The sequence below is a fragment of the Aphelocoma coerulescens genome, chromosome 1 (assembly GCF_041296385.1).
Source record: "Aphelocoma coerulescens isolate FSJ_1873_10779 chromosome 1, UR_Acoe_1.0, whole genome shotgun sequence".
NCBI lineage: Eukaryota > Metazoa > Chordata > Aves > Passeriformes > Corvidae > Aphelocoma > Aphelocoma coerulescens.
Genome location: NC_091013.1, coordinates 27,781,581 through 27,802,685, shown reverse-complemented (window position 1 = coordinate 27,802,685; position 21,105 = coordinate 27,781,581). Strand labels below are relative to the sequence as shown.

Here is a 21,105-nt window from a genome sequence, read left to right as displayed (position 1 = left end):
CAGGAGGGCTTCCCAAAAGCCTTCCTTTTCTGCAGTTAGAAAGTGCAAGAAGCTGAGAATCCCACATCTGCCACAAGCACTGTGCTTCAAACAGGGAGAGCTTGAAGGAATGTAATTATTAGCTGCAAATCCTATTTCAGTTAGTTTTTTTACATTGGATAGTTGTTCTAAATGCAGTACATCACTGGAAATAAAGCTTTGGTTTTCCTCCTTCATATATTGTCTATTATGGCATGCCTGTCAGCTTAGTTAATGGCCTGAGAAGCACAACAGAAATCAAATTTTCTGTCTGAAGTACTGCCAAGAGGAAAGACACTTATAGATAAATTCATATGACTTAGAAGACACAGGTGGAGTATTAAAGGCCATTTTTACAAGGTAATTAACATACTGTAGCATTAAAGCAATATTTACCTGGAGACAGGAGTCTTCCTGCTTTCCACTGCTGCTTTGCCCATGATAAAATATTGTTAGAATCTGCCTCCACCCCTGTCCTGGGCTGATGTTATGAATCCGCTTTATTCCTTAGCCGTCCGCTCACTGCCCAAGGACGCTGTGCCTCTAAGACGGACCCGGCCCGGAGCCACAGGACGAGTGCGGGGCAGTTCAGCGGGGCCCGGCGGCTCTGGGGGGTCTCGGCGGGGCTCGGGAGGGAGTGCGCCGGGAGCGCTGTGCTGCTTTTTGCTTCCCTTTGTGTTCCAGCTAGCTGGGAAAAGGTTCTGTTGGGTTTTTTTTCTTGTTCTTTTTCCCCTTCTCTTCCCCTTGCCTCATTGCCTCCCTTCCCTCCTCGCCGGTCTGGGGAGCCTGCCGGGTGGCCCCGGCTGATCCGAGCCCGAGTGTCTGTTCCCTCTCCGGGAATTTGTTGTATTTTGAGTTTGGTTTTTTTTTTAGTCCTGTTCTACCCTGTTTTGTTCGTGTGTTAATAAACAGTTTGGTTTCTTTTTCCCACTTTCACTCCTTGTGACCCATTTGTCTCATTGAAGGAGGAAAAGGGGAGGAACACTCATTCTGGAGTGTTTCCTCCTGAAGTTTTGTCTCAAAAACCGAAACAACCCCCCTCAGCAGAAAGAAGCTGCAGACAAGTTTGGTGGTGAACTTACTTGCTCACATAGGGTACTCATACCACAGCTCTGCTGGGCAGTTTCTGTCAGCAGCCAGCAGCAAAGACCCTTTCCAGCATGCCAGTTTACATAAGGGCCTGGCAGGGGAGTGTTCTCCTCTGTGCACAGCCAGCCTCAGTAAATCTCAGCGTGACAGGCTCACAGCCCCACCACTGAACTTTTAACTTGAAGCTCTAGGAGGGCGCTCAGTAGCTCCAGCTACATGACACGGAGCTGTTAAAAGTAAATCACTTTGCTGGGAACAAGGGGAAATCCAGCATACCGTTTTGCAGACTTTGCCTACAGCTTCTTTGCAGTATAAGCATAGAATATATACACCCAGGAAAGCAATCGGAGTGAGATGGACTTCCAGCGCAGAGCTCAGCCGTACCCCATCCCAGAGGATGAAGAGGTTGCATACAAGGTCACTCCTGAAGCTCACAACTCTGCAGGAAATGAAGGCGAGAAACCAGTGTCAAAATTGCAACGTAGGCACAGTGAAATAAAACTCTACAAAGAATTTTGTGACTTTTATGCAAGATTGTAAGTTAATTCTGTTCAGCTTTGGGGTGTAACTCCAGTGACATTACTGGTGTATTGTACATAATGTATTTTATGATCCAAGATCTGAGCAGGCTGTTCTCTCATCCAACCTTTGCCACTGTTCTGCTTGAAACATTGCCAGTTGTAACTGTCAACTAAAATTTGAATTATTTTAAATTTCATCATTAATTGCATCAGAAATTTTTATCAGCAGTAAAACTGGGGTTGGAAATTGTAAAGTAGTCTCTCTGCCTTCAGGTTGTTTGCCAGTTATTCTGGGCAAATGGATAAACTGCTTCATTAATGCGGAAGTATTACATACTTCACTTGTTTTATATATATGATGTGTTTGAAAGTAAAGCACTTTTTCCTGAAGAGGAAAACTTTGTTTTCATTTGGTTTTGAACTTTCTTTCATGTTTTTGCTTGGATTATACTTTACGTATGACAGCGCTTAACATCCTTAATGCTCGAGCACTGTTGAAGTGATGATGAAAGATCCCAGTTTCTCTTGTGATTATTCTTCATTTAGATTGGTAAGGAGGATGGGGAAATTGACTGAGGTTTTGCCCCACAGAAAGCATACGCAGTCCATGAAGACCATTGGCAAGCTTTATAGTTGATCACTCCTTATGTGTATAGTCACTGCAGTTTGTCCATAGGTCTGTCTGTTATGTATGGGTTAGACCATCCTGCATCCCATCTTCATGTGAAATTTTCCCACTTGTTTTCACTGTGAGGGCAGTGGATATTTGGATTGCAGTTACTGTTTTCCTCATCTGCAGAGATCAAGAGAGAGAGAGAGAGAAAAGAAGTGCCAGCTAATAATAACATGTCAGATGTGACCTTGCGTAGGGCTCTTCTGTGAGATAGTGTAAGAAATAGATAAAACACATTCCATTTTGAACCACATGCTAGGTATTAGCTTGCTCCCTTGGATGGTGTGCAAGGAATGAATTCAATTCCTGTTGAACATGGTGGGAGCCCTTGAAGGGATAAGAAGGAAGGCTTGGCATCGTGCAGAGGACTGCATGCTCTGCACTTAGAAGCACAGCATGATAGCTGTATCAAAATGTATGCATGCATGCACATGTGTTTAAAATAATGTCACTTGTCTAATAACCTTCCAGATAGATGTTTGAGTCCGTGGTTTTGTCAGCTGAGATCAGATTGTAATGAAACTAGACCATTGCTCTGTATTTGCTCTCTGCTACCACATGGTATTAGGGCAGAGAGGTGATCCTGGAAGGCATCGCTTTGGGAGTCTAGATATGAGTAAGAAAATGTTTGTAAAGGAAAAATCTAAAGAACCTTTTTCTGGCCCTAATTAACTGAAACACAGCTGTACTACCTTCTGCAGATGTGGACAGCTACCACACTGCCATTTTTTTAGTCCTGTGCCTTTGAGAAGCAGCCAAGGTTGCTGTTTCAGTATTTCTTTGCATCCCTGGTACGGGTTTGCCAGCTTGTGTTGGCCTGTGTGTGGATTGCGGTGGGTCAGCCAGAGCATTACATCCTCCCCCTCGGCCCTGGAGTGGGCTATGAGCTGGTACATCATGAGCTGAGCTCCCTGAGATAAATCCTAACAAGCCAATCAAAAATCCCATGACTTCAAACTAAATTTGTAAAATGACTTCAAGTTATGCAGAGCTCGTATAAAGGATAATTATTTAACTACTCTGGTTTTCGCTAATATCTGCCAGACTAGATCCTGCACACTCTTTCACATTATTTATTTAGAGCTCTGAACTAATGCTGTTATATATATATATTAGAATTAGGAATTGGTTTACAATTAATAATTCATGTTTTCTTATGTGATGCCAGTTCTCAATCATTGTTAATAATTGCCCTTGTTTCCAGTAATTTTAATGTATTTCATAATTCTTATAGTACTTTGAATTGCCTGTCTTTTTTAACCATAAAAATGTGTCCGTAGTGTCAACATTTCTGTTTGGGGTTTTTAATTAATTAGAGCACATCACAGGGATTTTGTTTCTAAAGAGTTAGGGAGCAGGGAGAAGTGGTTAGTTTTATTTTTGAGGAGATGCCACAAGCCATGACGTTCATTGAAAAACTTGTGTTGAGCAGCTTAGCATTAGGTTGATGTAGTTTGGGCTGGTGTGGGGAGGGGGGAAGACCAACAACCGGTGTTGTTGTGTATTTAGGCTAATTTTCTATTTCTTTTTTTTTTTTTTTTAATGCCAGCAACATGGCGAACGCACTCGCAAATGCCATCTGCGAGCGCTGCAGGGGGGGCTTTGCCCCTGATGAGAAAATTGTCAACAGCAATGGTGAGCTGTACCATGAGCAGTGCTTCGTCTGCGCCCAGTGCTTTCAGCAGTTCCCTGAAGGGCTCTTCTACGAGGTAAGCAGGACCCCTCCTGTCCCCATACCCCCTCTTGAGCCTTCATTCCCATAGCAGAAGTAGCTACAGGCAGACAGATAGCTTAGAAAGTCCCATGGGAGGATTTGGGCTCTGAAAGAGTATGCCCAGTAAAGGGAGAAAAAAGCCAGAAGCATTTCTGTACTAATTTGGAGGATATCAATGTATATAACCTTTTTTAAATGTGGAGCCTAATGTTATCAGTGCTGAGAAAAAAACTGCTGGAGATTTTTTTCTCAGTGCAGATTTTTTTCCCTGAAATTCGTGAATCTGGTGTATCATACCAGAAATACAGAGAAAACATACTTCTTAGAGGAGAAAGTGATACAGAGGGAAACTCCAGCATTCTGTGGTCCATAGGAGGTTTATTGCTGAGTTGAGTGAGTCCAGCTTGGCATAGAAAAAGAGATGATCTGTATGTCAGCATGCTGAGATCCAAACCAGACAGGGCCAGTGGTAAGATCAACTCTTTAACAGTCCAGAGCATTCAAAATTATCAGTTCTTAACACACTTTGACAGGTTAAAACCTGATCCCATTCATATTTCTCAGCTCCAGGTCTATTGGCCTTGTCTCAGTAGGGTATTTTGGTATGGGTATCATTTTCTTTTACATTCCCCTATCATGGGGATTCAGAATGTGGCTCAGCACAAAGTGACTTTAGTGAAAGCTCTAGACTGGTTCATAAAACACAAAGTGATTGGTCGAGGGAACAATAGGTGGTACGAGACAGGGAATTACTGTCAGAGATAAGGCCCTGCTCAAGTAGCTTACAGTCCAACTTCAGGTAGCAGTTACAGGATTTGTGTCATATGATGATCTGAAAAGGAAAATGAGCAGAGTGTAAAAGGAACAATCCTGTGCTCTCACATACAGGTGTCATGCTTTGGCAAGAGCACAATAGTTATCTTCCATAGAAGCATTTCTAATTTTACAGAGCCATGTTATGTGGTGATGAGGAGAGGCTGAGGGAGGAGTGTGGATTGCAAAAGAGCCTGGCTAAGGGGATTCCTGGGGATTTGCTTTTTCTCACCTTGTTTGAAGATCAAAAGGCTCTAGGGATAGTGCTACATAAATTGTAGTAAATCAGCCTGTAGTATTCCATAACGCATTGAAAGGTGATCTGCAAGGTAGAATTAATTAAATGTAAACAAAAGAACACCCCCTAGATACTTAACAAGTGGCATTACAATTGTTAATATATACTGAGCTGACTCGGTAAAGAGTCCATCCTGACATGTTAAGACCTGAGGCAAATGTAAAATGATATGAATGTTTCAAAATTAAAATATTTGTAATTATGTTAATAAAATTGTCTTAAACCAATAAAATGTATTTTCTCTAAATAATGAATACTTTATTAATTATTTTTCTGACTCAAAAAACAATGAGATATTCCAGGGACCTCTTTCAGAAAGTTGAATGGTCCTTAAAGATAAGTTTCAGAAATCGTCCTCTAGGCAGCCTATATCCCCTAAGGGAGACTGCAGCAGAAAAAGTCCTACTTTTGGACCTAGTTCAGGAATGTTACAATCTCTCTGTTGCTTATGGGTGGCCATACCTGAATCTCTGTTGCAGAGGCAAGTATCCTAGTGATGCTTAGATGTATTGGATGTAGCATTTTGCTTCCTACTGCTACCTTGTTAACACTCATATTCATGATGATTGGTCTTGAAACATGCTGCTCTCAAAGACAGTAAGTCAGAAGTGGAGTGCCAGTAGATTATTGCAGGAATGAAAATAACACTGTGTGCTAAACATGTTTGAGCTGGGCCTGTTCAGACTCAAGAAGAGACAATTGAGAGGGGACCTCATCAACATATATAGTTACCTGAAGGGATGGTGTCAAAGGAGGGAGCCAGGCCCTGCCTGGTGGTGCCAAGCAACAGGACAAGAGGTAATGGGTAGAAACTGATGCACAGGAAGTTCTACCTGATTATGGGAAACTTCTTTACTGTGCACTGGTACAGGTTGCCCAGAGAGGTTGTGAAGTCTCCCTCACTGGAGATACTTAAGAATCATCTAGATGCAATTCTGTGCAGTGTGTTCTAGGATGACCTTGCTTGAGCAGGGAGGTTGGACCAGATGACCCCACCTCCAACCTGACTCATTCTGTGATTCTGTGGGAGGAAGGAAAGTCCTGAGCAGGTGGAAGGTGGGCTTAGGTTGGTGAGTGCTCAGGAGTGGCTGACAGTGCTCAGAGGACTTGAGATAATCTGTATCACTGTCAAGAAAAACAGTGACTGGAGAAGACAGGCAGAAAGGACATCTTCCTCAGACTGGTTTAATGCAGTCTTTGAGAAGATGGATGTGTTTGGAGGTGTGGCCAGGTAATGTGTTTTTCTGAGCAGGTTCCCGTGGGTAAATGCAGGCATTGTTGGTTGCCCAGCATGAGTTTGTGTTTATTCTGTGCCTGGTTTAGCTAAGCTAGTATTTCTTGGAAATTATTTCCAGCTCTTAGCAATTAAGAAGACAAATACTGTTCCCCTGCCTATTGCAAGCCTTGCAGAGCTCCCCCAGTTAGTCATTAAGCTGCTTATCACATTTGCCGTCACACACTGCCTATCAGCTTTCACGCTGTGTTCCATGGGTGGGGCTGGAACTGGTCAGGTCTCTTGTGCTGCAGGACTTGTCTCTGGGCTGCCTTGCAGGCACCCTGATCAGCACAGCTCGCTGTGGTCTGGCTCTGGTGCCAACTCGCTCACAGGCACAAGTGGTGCCCATCCACAGCTTAGAGTCTGCAGAGCATCCAGGAGTTTTGTGGATGTCCTCATGAACCTGTGTTAGGAATGATAGTATGGATTCCTGAGAGCTGTGTGCCTAATGTTGCACAGAAACTGTGGGTAGGGCATATTTGATTTGTGTTCCTATTTGCTCAGTAACATCATTTTAGCGAGTTTTTATGCACTCAGTCTAAACAAAAGTTAACACAAGCACATTCCAGCAGAGTTACCATCTCCATCCTTTGCTGTTAGGTGTGAAGTGGTAGCAATTCTGGTCTGCTTTTACTCCACCACCTGGAAGGTGTGTATTCCCTAGAGCTGCTGTTGTAGAGCCTCTCTACAGGTAGCTGTGCACAGTCCTATACTAATGGCAGAACAGATGGTCAGATTTGTTTCTATTCCAGTTGTACCTCGAGTGTTTTCTTAAAAGGGTTTTTACCAAAAGCTACCTTAGAGAAACAATCTCTTAAAGACTCAGTTTTTGTGCATGTCTTTCCACTTAAGTTAGCTAAAAACATACAGGTAAGCTGGAGGTTATTTCACAGAGATGTTCTATGCAGAGCCATTTACCTCATGGACCTTCAGCATATAACCGTGAAATGACCTTGCTTTTAAACTATGTACTATAAGATTTGTTACAGGAGCTCAAGGCTTTCTCTGATGATAACTGCTGGGTCACCCACAAAGGGCAGCACAAACGAGCAGAGAGGTTGAAAATATAAACAAGACTGAATGGGAACCAACCTGCCTGACACAAACAAGAGGGGAAGAAAACCTGTTTGGTCTGTCCAGGTCAACATGTGGTGGCTTTGAAATCTAAGCAAACCTAAGCACCCCCCACTGGACCACCTGTTTACACACAACAGGAAGCTTTCATTTTTTTTTCAGTTTGAAAAGGATTTCATCCAACAGGAAGCAAGCACAATTCACAATGAACCAGTAATTTCCATTACTCCTTGAGAAAGTAATAGCTCTGTACCTCTCAATTATTATTTTTTTAAAAGCTGAAATTAAAAAGTAATCTGTTTTAGAGTTTTACACTGGAATAGCACTTGATAAATTTCTGGCAGAGACTTTTTCAAAAATCTATACTGAGCTAATGTCTTTCCGTTCCTAATAGGTGCAATTCAGGTTGGGAACAGGAATTTTCTAACCTTAAATATCTAGTGACTTTAAAAATGTTTCATTAGATCCCCATCCTGCCAGTTGCAGGAGTATTTATTATATTTATATTGTATTCAATTATTGTCATTTCATAGTATAGAACAGGTAATCTTGAAACACATTTCTGTATTTTCTGTCCATGTACAAAACCTTATTTTGTGGGTAGTATTTTATGCTATTCACTTTGTTTTGTCTTAGGCCCAGTAAAAAGAAAAGAGCAAGGTTTTCTGCTGTCCTCCTTTTTCCACTGTTTTAAACTGAGACGTTCAAATCCAAACATTTTATAGAATACCTAATATTGTCTACCTGGTTGTGACATGCCCATTGGCATTTGTGTCTAATAATGATGGTGCCTGAAGGTATCTAAACATTTCCCTTCATTTCAGCACATACTTGCCTGCATGTTTTTACATATTCTTTGGCTAAGCTACTAATTCAGTACTGTTGAATCTTTTTATTCCATATGGGTTTTTTTTTTTCCTATGAGAGCTTGAACTGTAGCTGAACTTACCTAAGCTGTGATAAAATTCAAATCCTTTAAAATCAATTTAATCTGATCGATGTAATGAACTTTGCTCCTTAATATTTGGACTTGATTATCTTAAGGGTCTTTCCCAACCTAAATGATTTTATGATTCTATGAAATAAGCATCATGAAGGAAAAGGCTTATTTCCCTTCATGTTTTGGCCGTACTGCTCCATAAATTGCAAAGATTTCTGTCCCTGGGTGTTCTTCCTACCCCAACCCCCACCATACGTACTTCCTCCGCTATGCTGGGTCATCCTGGCAGGAAATGTAGAGTGAGGAAGACCTCAAATAAGTTTGGGAAAAATGTTTCTCACCTCCTGCTGGCCAAACTGTTTGTTAGCTAACTTCCTGCTCAGAGCATGCTTGGTTGCAGTTTCAGTAGTCTGTCAAACTTCAGATGTCTCCTGTGATGTAAATGGGTGACAGAAAATGCCTTACACTCTCAGCAGTACCGGAGAAATAGTGTGCTATTAACACTACATGCTAACTAATAGGTGAAGTAAGGTGGGTGGATGCCTAGCACATGGAGCTCATGGTCTGGTTTTTTTTTCAGCCCCTCATGTTTTACTACCTAATTGTATCTGGAAACACTCCAGGGTGTTACAGCATTTATGTTAAGTGCATGTTCCTCATCCCTCTAACACTAAGATCTTTTTCTATTTGCAGTTTGAAGGGAGGAAGTACTGTGAACATGATTTTCAAATGCTTTTTGCCCCTTGCTGCCATCAATGTGGTAAGTTTTAACTCAAAGTGAAATACTTCACACTGATCACAATGGAAGTGTCACTGGGGGAAGATGTGCTGCCTTTGTATCTGTTCTCTGGGAGGTGCTCATGTTCAGCTGAGCGTCTGAACCTCCAGAATGAACTAGACTTCAGAGTAACTGGGGAGTTGCTTTTTCTAAAGGTCATAAACCAGTAGGATTGAAAAATAAAAGTTTGCATTCTTTTAGTAAGTAGTTTAGCTGTTGAGCCAGTGATCCAATGAGCAGACCATTCATAAACTCCTGATTATATACACCATTCATGACTCCCGATTATTTATATCTGTACGTCTCTGTGTGCTGACATTTGTCCCTTCTCATGTAACTGAAACCCTGCAACAAGACTGTCATCTGCTTTGACTCTTGTAACCGACCTGTGCCGTCCTACTTCACAGCAGCTGAGGCAATCTTCATCATCTATTGTTATAATCAAGTGATAGTCAGCTGGGCCCCTGCTGATTTTTTTGAAACAAATACCTTTAAGGCTTCAGTGTCTAATGTCCATCCTACGTGATACTGAGGGCTGCTTTTTATTTGCCACTGTTGATGTAAATGCTTATGTGTCTGCTGTGCTGACATGCACTTGCATGTTTTCTTTTTTCTCTGTGTGACACATTTTTCTGGGCCAGAGCTGGGAAGTCATTATTTGATTATTCCTTAAACTACTTTGGAAGCCCTTTTGTTTCTATGGCACCTTTGGCAAGGTGCTAAAGGTTTAACTTATCTCAGTGAGGCCATTTGTTGTGTGGGGGGTGGGGTTGAACACCAAGGAAGAGGGAAGTAGATGCCATGGAATATGAATTTAAGGCTGCAGACATGAACAAGCAGGGGAAGAGGAAGAAATGGGTTGGTGGCAATTTGTGAGGAGCTGTGCTGCCTGTCTCTCCAGGATTTCTCCTGCACAGTTGGCACAGCTTCCCCTTCTCCTACCCTCTCTCCTGGTATTGCCACCTCCCTTAAAACTGCATCAAGGTTCTGCCTGGAGCTGGGCTTTTCCACTGCTTGTACTTAATAAACACAGACAATGGGGCTGTTGTCAACGATGAGGCCTTGAGCATTCCTGACATTTTTGGAGTCCATGGGATTTTGTTCTTGAAAAGCTATGACTTCATGGGAGTGCTACAGAGTCACATGCTGGATGTTATCATCCACATCGGTTACCTGCCTGATCGCTCCCCTTTGGCAGCTCTTGGAGTTGTTCTTCTCCAAAGCCAGAACTCAGCCTCTGACAGCAGTGGGAAGCTGAGCTCCCAACGCATTTTGCACTGCTCAGGGCCCCTGGCTACACTGTCCATCGGCATAGAGAACAACTAAATCAGGCTTGTGATGGACATCACTGCCTGTGCTGTACAGTCACACTGTGCATGCAAAACATTAGTTCTCACGCTATTTTTTTAATGCCTTATGGGACAAGACTCCCTGTGGTAGGTCAGAAGTTGTGTGTGTTGGATTGACTGTTCTCCAGCTTCACTGCACCTGTGCATTTGGACTCCGTGGGAGCTTTTTTGCAGGAGGTCCACAGCCACCCAAGTTCAGTTCTATTGTGCCTTGAGTATAGAATATCTTCAAGGCTTGGTCCTAGTGGAGTAGAAACCCCTGCTATGTACATGGCAAGTTAAAATTGTTATATCCTTAAAGAAAGAAGGAGAAAGATGATTAGGACACAAGAAAGCCCTTTTTATATGAAGTACTCCATAAATTTCTTAACAGCCTGAGAAGGCGTAAGTAAAAACAGTGAAGGGACCAAAACAGGATTAATGCAGAGAGAAGGTGGAGTGTGCATGTAGGACTTGCATGTAAGGAGCAGAAGGTCCTCCATCAGCAAAGATGTTTTCTTCTGACCCATAGCAAAAAACAACAAACAAATCCAAATTCCAGGGTTTGGAATCACAACTGCGATATTGAAAGCAATGTGTCCCCCCAGATTCTGGGGTAAGAAAAGGAATGATGGTTGTAGTCATTGTAGTGATTCATTTGTGGGTTACTTTTAACTTTGTCTAGTATGGTATTTTACATCCTGGTGTTGTGTTTCTTACAGGTGAGTTCATTATTGGTCGTGTTATTAAAGCCATGAACAATAGCTGGCATCCAGAGTGCTTCTGCTGTGATATCTGCCAAACAGTATTGGCTGATATTGGATTTGTCAAGAATGCTGGCAGGTAAATCTCCACCCTTCATTCTGTTAACTGATCATAAATTGAACTAATAGCAGGACTGAGAAGTTTTGGTTCCTGAAGCTTTCCAGCTCAGATGGAGTAACTGAAGTATTTTCTGTGAGAAGAAGGTCTAAGAGTGCATCACAAAACCAAGAATCTTAAGAGTAGCTTAAAATATTAACATTTTACCTACTTCAACACTGAGTTTCATGGCAAACATTTTCTTTTTCCGGTGACATTTTGGGGCCATTGTTATATGTAATAAGAGAGAAAACATTGATACAGAAGCATTGCCTTTTTTTTATATATATATATATATATAAAAATGTTTACCTTCTTTTTCCAACTTGGTTCTCCAATTTTGGTCTAGTTTGGCACCATATTTAATAATAATTGCCTAATGTTCAGTAGGACCCTTCACAGAGTAGGATATTTTTGCCAGCTATGATCAAAAGAATGTTTTACAAGTGGATTACATGGCCATTACCTTCTTCTGTATGATACAATATACAGAATTATCTACAGAAGTAGGACCTGTGTGCTCATCCAGCCTCCAATCTAAATGTTTAAGATTTTGAAAGTAAAACATTCGGCAATGAGAATCCATAAGAAACTTTGTTTTCTGTGTTTCAACACAGGTTTAAACTCAGCTGAGCTGAAGAAATTATACTCCTGTGGTGCCAGAAAATAAAATGATCACCCTGAACTTGGGTGATCCCTCCTTAGCAAGGAAGTTGTTTTAACAAGACTTGATAAAGAACTGATTGAAATGAGGTTCTGAGAGATTTTTGGTTTATATTTTTCACTGTAGTACCTGATAGCAACACTTACCTCACTTTTTTTATGTTGTTTCAGACATCTCTGCCGTCCTTGCCATAATAGGGAGAAAGCCAGAGGCCTGGGAAAGTACATTTGCCAGAAGTGTCATGCCATTATTGATGAACAGCCTCTCATATTCAAAAATGATCCTTATCACCCTGATCATTTCAACTGTGCAAACTGCGGGTAACTTTAGTTCTGTAAAGGGAAACAGGAAAATGCTGGGCTTACTTGTTTCATCAATTTACATCTTAAAGTGAAAACTTATCCTGTACAACTGACAAGAGGTGGTGGGGTTTGGATGTCTTGTGGCCAGATGTGTTACTGCTTTTGGCTTAGTGGGGTTCAAACAACAGCTGACCTGCTGGGGACTAAAGAAAGACTGGACTGCAGCACAAGGTGGTACGGTACAAAATACAAAGTATCGACACAGATACCATTTCTATAGTAGTGAAATGACAGCTCACTATTTTGCTGGGAGAGGAAGAGAAGCAGTTCTCTTTTGTTGCTTAAATTACTATCTTGCCTGGTTTTTTTTTTTAGTTCAACAGCATCCAAACTTTTTCCTCTTTTTAAAGCCTATCTTTTTTAGAAGCCTTCTTCCCATCTCATTTTATCATCTTCTGCAGCTGCAGCCCATGAAACTGCACATTTCTACATCCTGCACTGATGCAGAGATGTAGGATGAGCATGGGAGCATGGAGCATTGTAGGACATAGCATGGATTCTTAGTTGTTTAATTCTGCTGCAAAGGAAGCTACTATTTCAGTGCCTTAGCAAAGGCTGATTTGAATAACTGTATGGAATGTTATATCAGTGCAACCAGTTGAAAGTATTAGTGATTACAGTCACTTTCAAGTTTTAGCTGTTCTCAGTATCTAACCATGCAAATTACATAAAAGTAGAGTTTATAAGATTCTGCAACGGGAAATGAATCAGCTTAGCTCATGTGGGTCTGTAGTTCTCTTTCTCTGAAGTTCGATACAAGGAAAATGTAATTAGATATAGAGGACTACATTTTACTTTCAGTTACAATTATGCAAATCTAAAATAATCTGGTGATAAGTGCCAGACTATAAACCAAACATCTGCAGCTTTCACACACAGATTTGTGCTGCTTGAGCAGAATGACAATAGCTCAGTAGCTGTTTCCAGAGAGACTCGGTGCACCTCGCTTTGCAGCCTGTCCTCAGTTTACTGTGATCAGGCTTCAACTGTGTTGAACTGTTATATTTGATGCTGCTGCAATACTGTAGTATGAATATAATTTCTAAAGCAAATGATAACATTTTTTTCACTTCAGAAACTCTCTAGAGAGTTGACATTTTTGAGTGCCTTTATTCATGCTCTCAATTCATTAACTTCTGAACAGGAAGGAACTTACTGCTGATGCTCGTGAGCTGAAGGGAGAACTCTACTGCTTACCCTGCCATGACAAAATGGGTGTCCCCATCTGTGGGGCATGTAGGAGACCAATTGAAGGCCGTGTGGTGAATGCTATGGGCAAACAATGGCATGTGGAGGTAAACATCAGATGCTATACAATGTCTCTTACAAACGTAAACCTTAGCATATTTATCTGTGATTTTGCTCATCAATTTCAGTGAAAGGATTCTCAAAGTTTGCAGCAATAATTACAAATGCCTTCTCCAAATCCCTCTTCAACCTTATTGTTGCTGGTCTTCCACTGTGAAATACGAGTTAATTCCCACCTTACAGAGACCTTTGACTGTGAAACTAAAATCAGTAATCAAAGGAAGCAGGACAAGGTCCTTACAAAAGAAAGTTTCAGAGCTCAAAGCAGTAAATGTGGAAAGGCAATCACATCTGTAGCAACCATGTTACTAAGCATCATAATACCCTTAGGTCTTCCATAGTCATCTGCCATGTACATATTTCTTTAACAGTTCACAAGAGTTCATGTTTCAAGGCCACGTACAACATTTAGTTCCACATCTTCCATTTTAATTAGATAAATTGTTTATTTCTTTTGTTGTTTTGAAAGTCTCCTCTAGGAAATGCTTCCTTCACAAGGGTGTAATGATAATGCAGATTATTTAGTAATTCTTAATTCTGTTCATTGATAAAAAATGAGAATCCATTGCTTGGGGGTTTTTTTGTAACTTTTGGATTGAAATGCTGAAGACGTTAAAAGAAATATTATTTTAATGGTCTAAATGTAGAAACAAAAGTTTTAACTCTGCTTTTCAAGATGGCTCAGTAGACTTCAGCCGTGTTCAAGTAGTGGATGTGGTTAGTTTGCTTTCTAGAAAAAATAACGTTACTTCCAAAAGATAAAAAAATGCAGTGTAATTTTCTTTGTAGCATTTTGTTTGTGCAAAATGTGAAAAGCCATTCCTGGGCCATCGTCATTATGAGAGAAAAGGCTTGGCGTACTGTGAAACCCACTACAATCAGGTAAGGTTGCATATTTTTAAAAATGGCATTAATTGGTAAATTCACAAATTGGTTTTATTAGATAGAGATGTAAAACCATGGACATTCTTCTGTTTTGTTAAAGGCACCTGTAGGTGTAATGGCAATTAGTATATGTTCTGTTGTGTTTAATTTATACAGGTTTCCCTATTCATCTGTGTGGCATTAAAAAAGAAAGCTGCAGGTATTTCACAAAGGCCGGCTAGGACAATCAGTATCAAGTTGTTCTTCAAGCTTAGTGGTACTTAAGTAGAGCTGTTATGGCTTTGACATATCTGTGGACCAGAGCAGCTATTGACACCTAATCTCTCCTAAGAAGTTAAAAGATGATTTTGCCACTCAGTAACTGGGTTGGAGCCCCAGTGAGTGATACGGTTTTCCCTGCATCTGCTGCTCTATGACGCTGTGTGTTGATATATGCTGTTGCTCAGTCATTAGTTTAATGAAGACTTCCAAGACTAAATTTGTCAGAAGACACCCTCTAGTGACCACGTGCATTTATGTAGGAATTCCATGTCACAGTACCACCTCTCTCCAGACACCCTTGGAGGTGGAGTCCAGCATCATGATGCATAGACCTTTTTCCTTTGGAAGCCACCTATGTCGTGTCACATTCACCTCCTTTCTTACATAAATACATGAGGAGGGCTTACACTTGGGAGTTGTAAGGCATCTGCTAATTACAGATGGATTCTTAATTAGTCATTAGTGAAGAATGGCAGATGATTGGTGCTGGCATACTTGCAGACTGTAAATGCTGTGACGTTCATAGTAAGTGTTGCAGCTGGAATGGGGCAAGTCCATACACCAGACAAGAGCTGTAAGTAGAGTGGATGTCTTTTCCTAGGTTAACTACTACAGTAAGAAAAAATACATGAAGTTTTTGGCACTTCTTGTTATATTGTGGACAAATGTTAAGCCTGGAAAAAGAATTAATATTTTTGTCCTAAATTTTCCTTTCTTCTTTTTTTTAATAAAGATAAAATTTTCTTACTGTTACAGCAATACATTGTTTTAGTCATGCATGTAAGTCCAAATGTTACTTTTTTTGGTTAGTAACATGTATATGACACCAACTGCTGTATTTTAAGCCTTCAGGATTAGAGAAATCTTGAAACAAAACAAAACAAAATTGTACTTACAGAGAATCAAAGTTAAATAAATGTTTTCAGCTTTAATATTATCAAGACTTTTTGTGATGAGATGATGCAAAATGCACTTGGAAAACCAAACCGGACTTGCCAGCGTTCTCTTTATTGCACTGGAATAAACAGGAAAGCGATTGTGCCCATCAGCTGAAATATAGTTATTTTGCTAGTTCGAGAAGTTACCCTCAATAAAATAATTATATTAAAAATTTATTGTTTCTCTTTCCTCTTCAGCTATTTGGTGATGTTTGTTTCCATTGCAACCGTGTGATTGAAGGAGATGGTAAGCACTTTTCTAACTGTTTCCTTAATGTTCCTTTTTGATGGAAGTTCTCTTTAAAAGTGAAAATAAGGGGGAAACAGTCCTGTTTTCATTAAAACAAAAACAGACGTTCTCTTGACCAGAAATTCAATTAGAGCCAATTAGTCAGAGACCAAGTGGCAGGAAAACCTTACATGATTTCATGATGGTAGAAGATCATCCCATGGCCAAAGAGAACTGTGAAACCCCTTTTAGTGACATGCAAAGTCAAGGGATGCTGGAAGATGCTCAGAAGTGGCTTCCTGCCATACCATCTTCAAAAAAGAACACATGCAAGGGTGAGAATGAGCATACAAGCATCTCCACAAATTAATTTGTGGATCATGAGCCAAATTCAAAAAAATATTTAGATACTGAAAGACATAGGTGGGCACTGTTAGGAATTTTTTTAAAATGCCTTGTTCCCATTATGTCTGTTTGAATCCTGGAGATATTTACCTATTGCAGGCACCTGTCTTTTGGAAATCTAGGCTTATAGATAATGTCACAAAACCAGGAATGATCATACTTGGAAATATATGGCCTGTAAAGGCAGAACTGCAAGTAATTTGTTTGTTTTGTTATTGTTTGATTGGGGTTTTTGGGAGAAAGGGGTGGTTTTGAGGGATTTTTTTTGATAACTAGCTCTGATAAAATGCCAAAAGCAAACTATTCTACTTGAAATAATGTGACGTTATGTGCCTATTTACCCTATCCAAAGTAAATACTATGTTAGCCTCATCTAAGCCAAAGCCATTAGCAAAGTAGGAGGAAGCTCTGAACATTCAAAAAGAGACATGAACTATTTTATGGTCATGTAACTCCAGGGTAAGACATACATTCCGTAGATGTGCTTTCTCCATGTTTTCTGGACTGCGCTATACCTCCAAAATAACAATCCAAAATGCTCTAGAGGAAAGAGTTCTCATTTTCGGTAAAATTCTACTGGAATGAGCAGAACCGCAACTTTCCTGATAACTACATCTCTATATGATCCTAATCTTTCACCATATAATCTGACACCCATATTGTAAGTTTTGGTCTCTGAACTGAACAGAATATAGTATACACTAATTTTCTTTATTTTCAGTGTATGTCTTCAATTACATTGCTTCTTTCATTTCTGCACACAAATTTGAGTCAGCTGTCACAAATTTGGTATCCAGTATTGTTCTGTCTGGTGAAACAAATATCTGTGGCAACAGTTTTTCAGAAGGGTGCCTATGACTGCATTCCTAGGGTTGCTTGGGAGCAAAGACTTTCATCTGTCTAGTATTATTCTGGACAGTAATGGAATAACTATGTATCTGTGGACATGCTTGCCCCATAGTGCAGGAAAAACCGTTCCTCTGCATGACAATGCTTTGGTTCTCCTTGTTGTTGACAAAATACTGTGAGAAAAACATTGAGAAATCGAACAAGAAAAACATTATAAGAAAAATATTGTCCCACATTCTCTAACTTAGGAAAATTTTGCCAGGGAAAACTGGAAAGCTGTACTGAGAGGAAGAACAGGAATTGGATTTACCTACAGAACAAATAGAAAATAGTTACTTTCTCTGCAGAGCAAAGAATAAAAAGAGTCCGTAGTTTTTTTCACCTTGGTAGTGCTGATTTACCAGCAGTGTCCTGGCTGCTGGCTTCACATTATTTTCTTCAGCTGAGCAAGTGCAACTGTTGATTGCAGTGCAGTCTGAACTGGATCTGAGAAAAGAAACTGAATGAAAACATAAACATAATTTTGCTGGATTGCTCTTCAGCTGGAAGCATTTCCTGATTAAGTTGGAACCTGGCCTCACAGCCTGAGATAAGCTGGGTATGAGATAAAGTGGAAGCAAAAAATAGGAGGCAGAAATAGGTTAAGCTGGTCTTGCCTCACAGACAGCTGTATCAATGCTTCACAGTCCTGCTTCATTACACTCTAAAATGTGCCTCGCTAGTTTGGCCATGTTATTGTTACGGTCTTTAATACTTGATACAAGAAGCAATGACTGTTCTTCACACCTCATGAATATGTAAGATTAAAATTTTTGTAATCACTTTTTTTTAATTGATAATGCTAATGATTTCTTTTTTCCCATCCTCCCTAGTTGTGTCTGCTCTGAATAAGGCATGGTGTGTGAACTGTTTCGCTTGTTCAACTTGCAACACTAAGCTCACCCTCAAGTAAGTTTATGGATAAGTGTGATGTCTTCAAAACAAGTCAGTGGTTCTCTTCAAAGCGTAGATGTTGCTATAGCATAGCTGTTACTGTATGAAAAACATGTAAGCAGCATTGAGGAAATAAGAGCCTCTCTCTTCCTCTTGCTCCACTTAATACTTTATGTCTCTTTCAGCTATCTCTTCAGGTCTTCCTTCAGTTAGTCTTCCTAACTCTTCTCCTTTTCCATCCTTTATTTTTTCTCATTTAACTCTAAAGGGATAAGTTTGTTGAAATTGATCTAAAACCTGTCTGCAAACATTGTTATGAGAAAATGCCAGATGAATTTAAGCGACGACTTGCCAAACGGGAACGTGAAGCAAAGGATAAAGAGAAGCAGAAAAAGAAAAAGCCAATCTGTTTGTAAACTTCTTTTCCTTTTCACCGCCACCTCTGCTTCCTTCTTCTTTGGTTAGTCCGAAGGATGCTTTTTTGCACTTTGCATGAACTTAACGGCAGTCAAAACCAAAACATCTTTCACACAACTGCAACTTAAAATATTAACTCGTTTTTCCATTATCTTATGTTTAGTCTACAATTAAGTTTGAAAGGCTTTCTAAATTACATGGTTAATAAATATGGGCATTTGGGTGTAAAATCTATGTAACATTCAAACAGGGTATTGTAATCACTGTCTACAGTGTATATACCCTTGTAAAAGTAACTTAATGTCTATGTATACATTGGGGGGTTAATTTTTTGCTTGTGTGCATGTAATAGGAGATTTTTTTTAAAATTCTTTTTCACTATCTCATCTGCTAAAACTTTGTCTTTTTTCTTTGTTGTCTTAGGAATAAATTTGTTGAGTTTGATATGAAGCCTGTCTGCAAAAAGTGTTACGAGAAGTTTCCTTTAGAGCTGAAGAAAAGACTGAAGAAATTAGCTGAAACTTTGGGAAGGAAGTAAAGACATCATCTACTCTCCTCTTCCTTTGTGAAAATCTTATAGATATTACTTGGTGGGGGGCTGGAGAGGAGAGTTGCTGCTTTGAGGCTGTAGTCAGACAATAAATGCTGATGTATGCCTTCTATCAACCCAAAATACATTAAGATTCTCTGTTCTCTACACATGTATGCTTAGTTGTTGACAAACTGTACTTCCAAAACAAATACCAGCTGACCTGAAAGGTTTCTGACCAATAATGCCATTGTGCTGATTCAGGTGGCCTATTCTGTACACTGACTCTCTGCAGAACTTTTCAGAGAGAGAAAATTTGCTTGTGAACACCACCTGTGAAAAAAAACTTGGCAAATGTGCCCAACTTTAGGGATGTGTAATGTCATTTATGTTAGTGAAAATATTAACCTTCGTATTAAGCATGCAGACAAAACTTGCCTGGCTCAAGGGCAGGAAACCAGTATACTGTGCCTCATGGAAAAATTCACACTTGTATTTCAGGCCCAGTCATCTCATTAAGGAGCCTTGTTTCAGATGGTTTGAAAACGATCAGATTTCTAAATACAGCCACTGTACAAATGACATACTTCTGATAGATTATGCTTCCATGATGAATGTTTCTACATCAGGCTTAGCATGAGATACTTATATAAAAATGTATTCCTATTGCAAGAAATGAGCATACTCAGAACTACTTGAATTTTGCTATATTCCACTTAAAATAACATATTAACATCTATATATGCTTTTGCATTTTATTTACTTTTTGTGCCTTATTCTGCTGGACCATACATACCAGTGTACCATTAAATATATATAGTTTTATTTTTTATTTCATATTTTTATGCAGAAACTATATAGAAGGTATTTTCAGAAGATAACATACTTTGCCTTAATTATACAGGATGCAAGAAGCATTTTATTTGAAATGTGAACATCTACATTTAAAATTTAGCTTCTAGACTTCATTGATTTTCAGAACAATACTGAAAATGCATATTTCAATTAACTGGCAATACTACTTTTACACCTCTGAGTGTAAATATGCAAGGTTTGATCCTGCTAGGATCTACTTCTTTAGCCATCCTCAAGGACTGAGCTTACAACTAATCAAAATTCTTTATAACATACATTTAATTGTTTTATACTATTGAGTTCTGTCCATGCAAATTTGTTTTATTTTCCCCTTTCTTATAGAAAATACAGCTACTTAGGTCTTCTTGATGGTACGAAGTATGCAAACTTTTTTTTATTTTTGTACTTTAGTGACTTAAACAGATTCTATGTAATTACATAACAGGAACTAAAATTTTCTTTCTTGTTAATGAAAAATTAGTTACTTTAAAACATCTGCTTTCCTGTGTCATCAATAAAGGCCATGTTATTAAACCTCATATTGCCTCTCTGAAATAAATGCTTGAGATGGGTGGGAAAGCAGTAAGACTCTCTTAGTTCCCTGAGCTTTTACCTGTGACTATGTAAATACTTCCTTATTATCTTGATTTAAAGAAGACATATGCCTTTCCTAAAGGCCTATGTCTGTAGGTAGTTCTAAGGTTCATAAAAGAAATCACAGTTTGTTTCATAAAGAACAGATTGATTCTTCTGGATATTTTCTGAATTGGCACAGTCACTAGGTTTTCCTAAAGAAAGTATCTTGTCTGAGTGTAAAACATACACCCTCCTGTTAACTTTTTCTCTCCTGTTTTCACTGTAATGAAACTGTCACCCCAAACTTCCAGTTTACTGCTAGGTAGGGTATTTTTTGACTCTTTTATCCTACATAATTATTGATTGCTCTAAGATTCATAAATATAGTCCCTTTGTTGAAGACTACAAAAGCTTAAAATGCCCCTCAAAAATGGTTTACTTAACTACCACAGTAGTTAAGTTGAAATTCTGGACTGTGCTGGATTCTTGCTTCCTCCTGAAGTTATAACTG

General features: G+C 39.6%; 1 protein-coding gene across 6 annotated transcripts in view; it reads left to right on the top strand.

Annotated features, from left to right (window-relative positions):
- Nucleotides 1-20,551, top strand: part of LIMS1 (LIM zinc finger domain containing 1) — a 69,702-nt gene extending 49,151 nt beyond the window's left edge. For 3 of the 6 annotated variants that reach the window (XM_069004973.1, XM_069004981.1, XM_069004954.1), the window contains exons 2-11: nt 3,851-4,010; nt 9,110-9,176; nt 11,245-11,365; nt 12,218-12,367; nt 13,554-13,704; nt 14,507-14,599; nt 16,000-16,048; nt 18,157-18,232; nt 18,486-18,677; nt 19,058-19,142. In XM_069004973.1, coding sequence (XP_068861074.1) covers nt 3,851-4,010; nt 9,110-9,176; nt 11,245-11,365; nt 12,218-12,367; nt 13,554-13,704; nt 14,507-14,599; nt 16,000-16,048; nt 18,157-18,232; nt 18,486-18,633 — 1,015 coding nt within the window. In that variant the 3' untranslated portion in view covers nt 18,634-18,677; nt 19,058-19,142. Of the gene's footprint in view, nt 1-966; nt 1,644-3,850; nt 4,011-9,109; nt 9,177-11,244; nt 11,366-12,217; nt 12,368-13,553; nt 13,705-14,506; nt 14,600-15,999; nt 16,049-18,156; nt 18,233-18,485; nt 18,678-19,057 lie in introns of those variants that run through there. The other 3 variants (XM_069004935.1, XM_069004945.1, XM_069004963.1) reach the window with 3 other exon arrangements.
- The last annotated feature ends 554 nt before the right edge of the window (nt 20,552-21,105 follow it).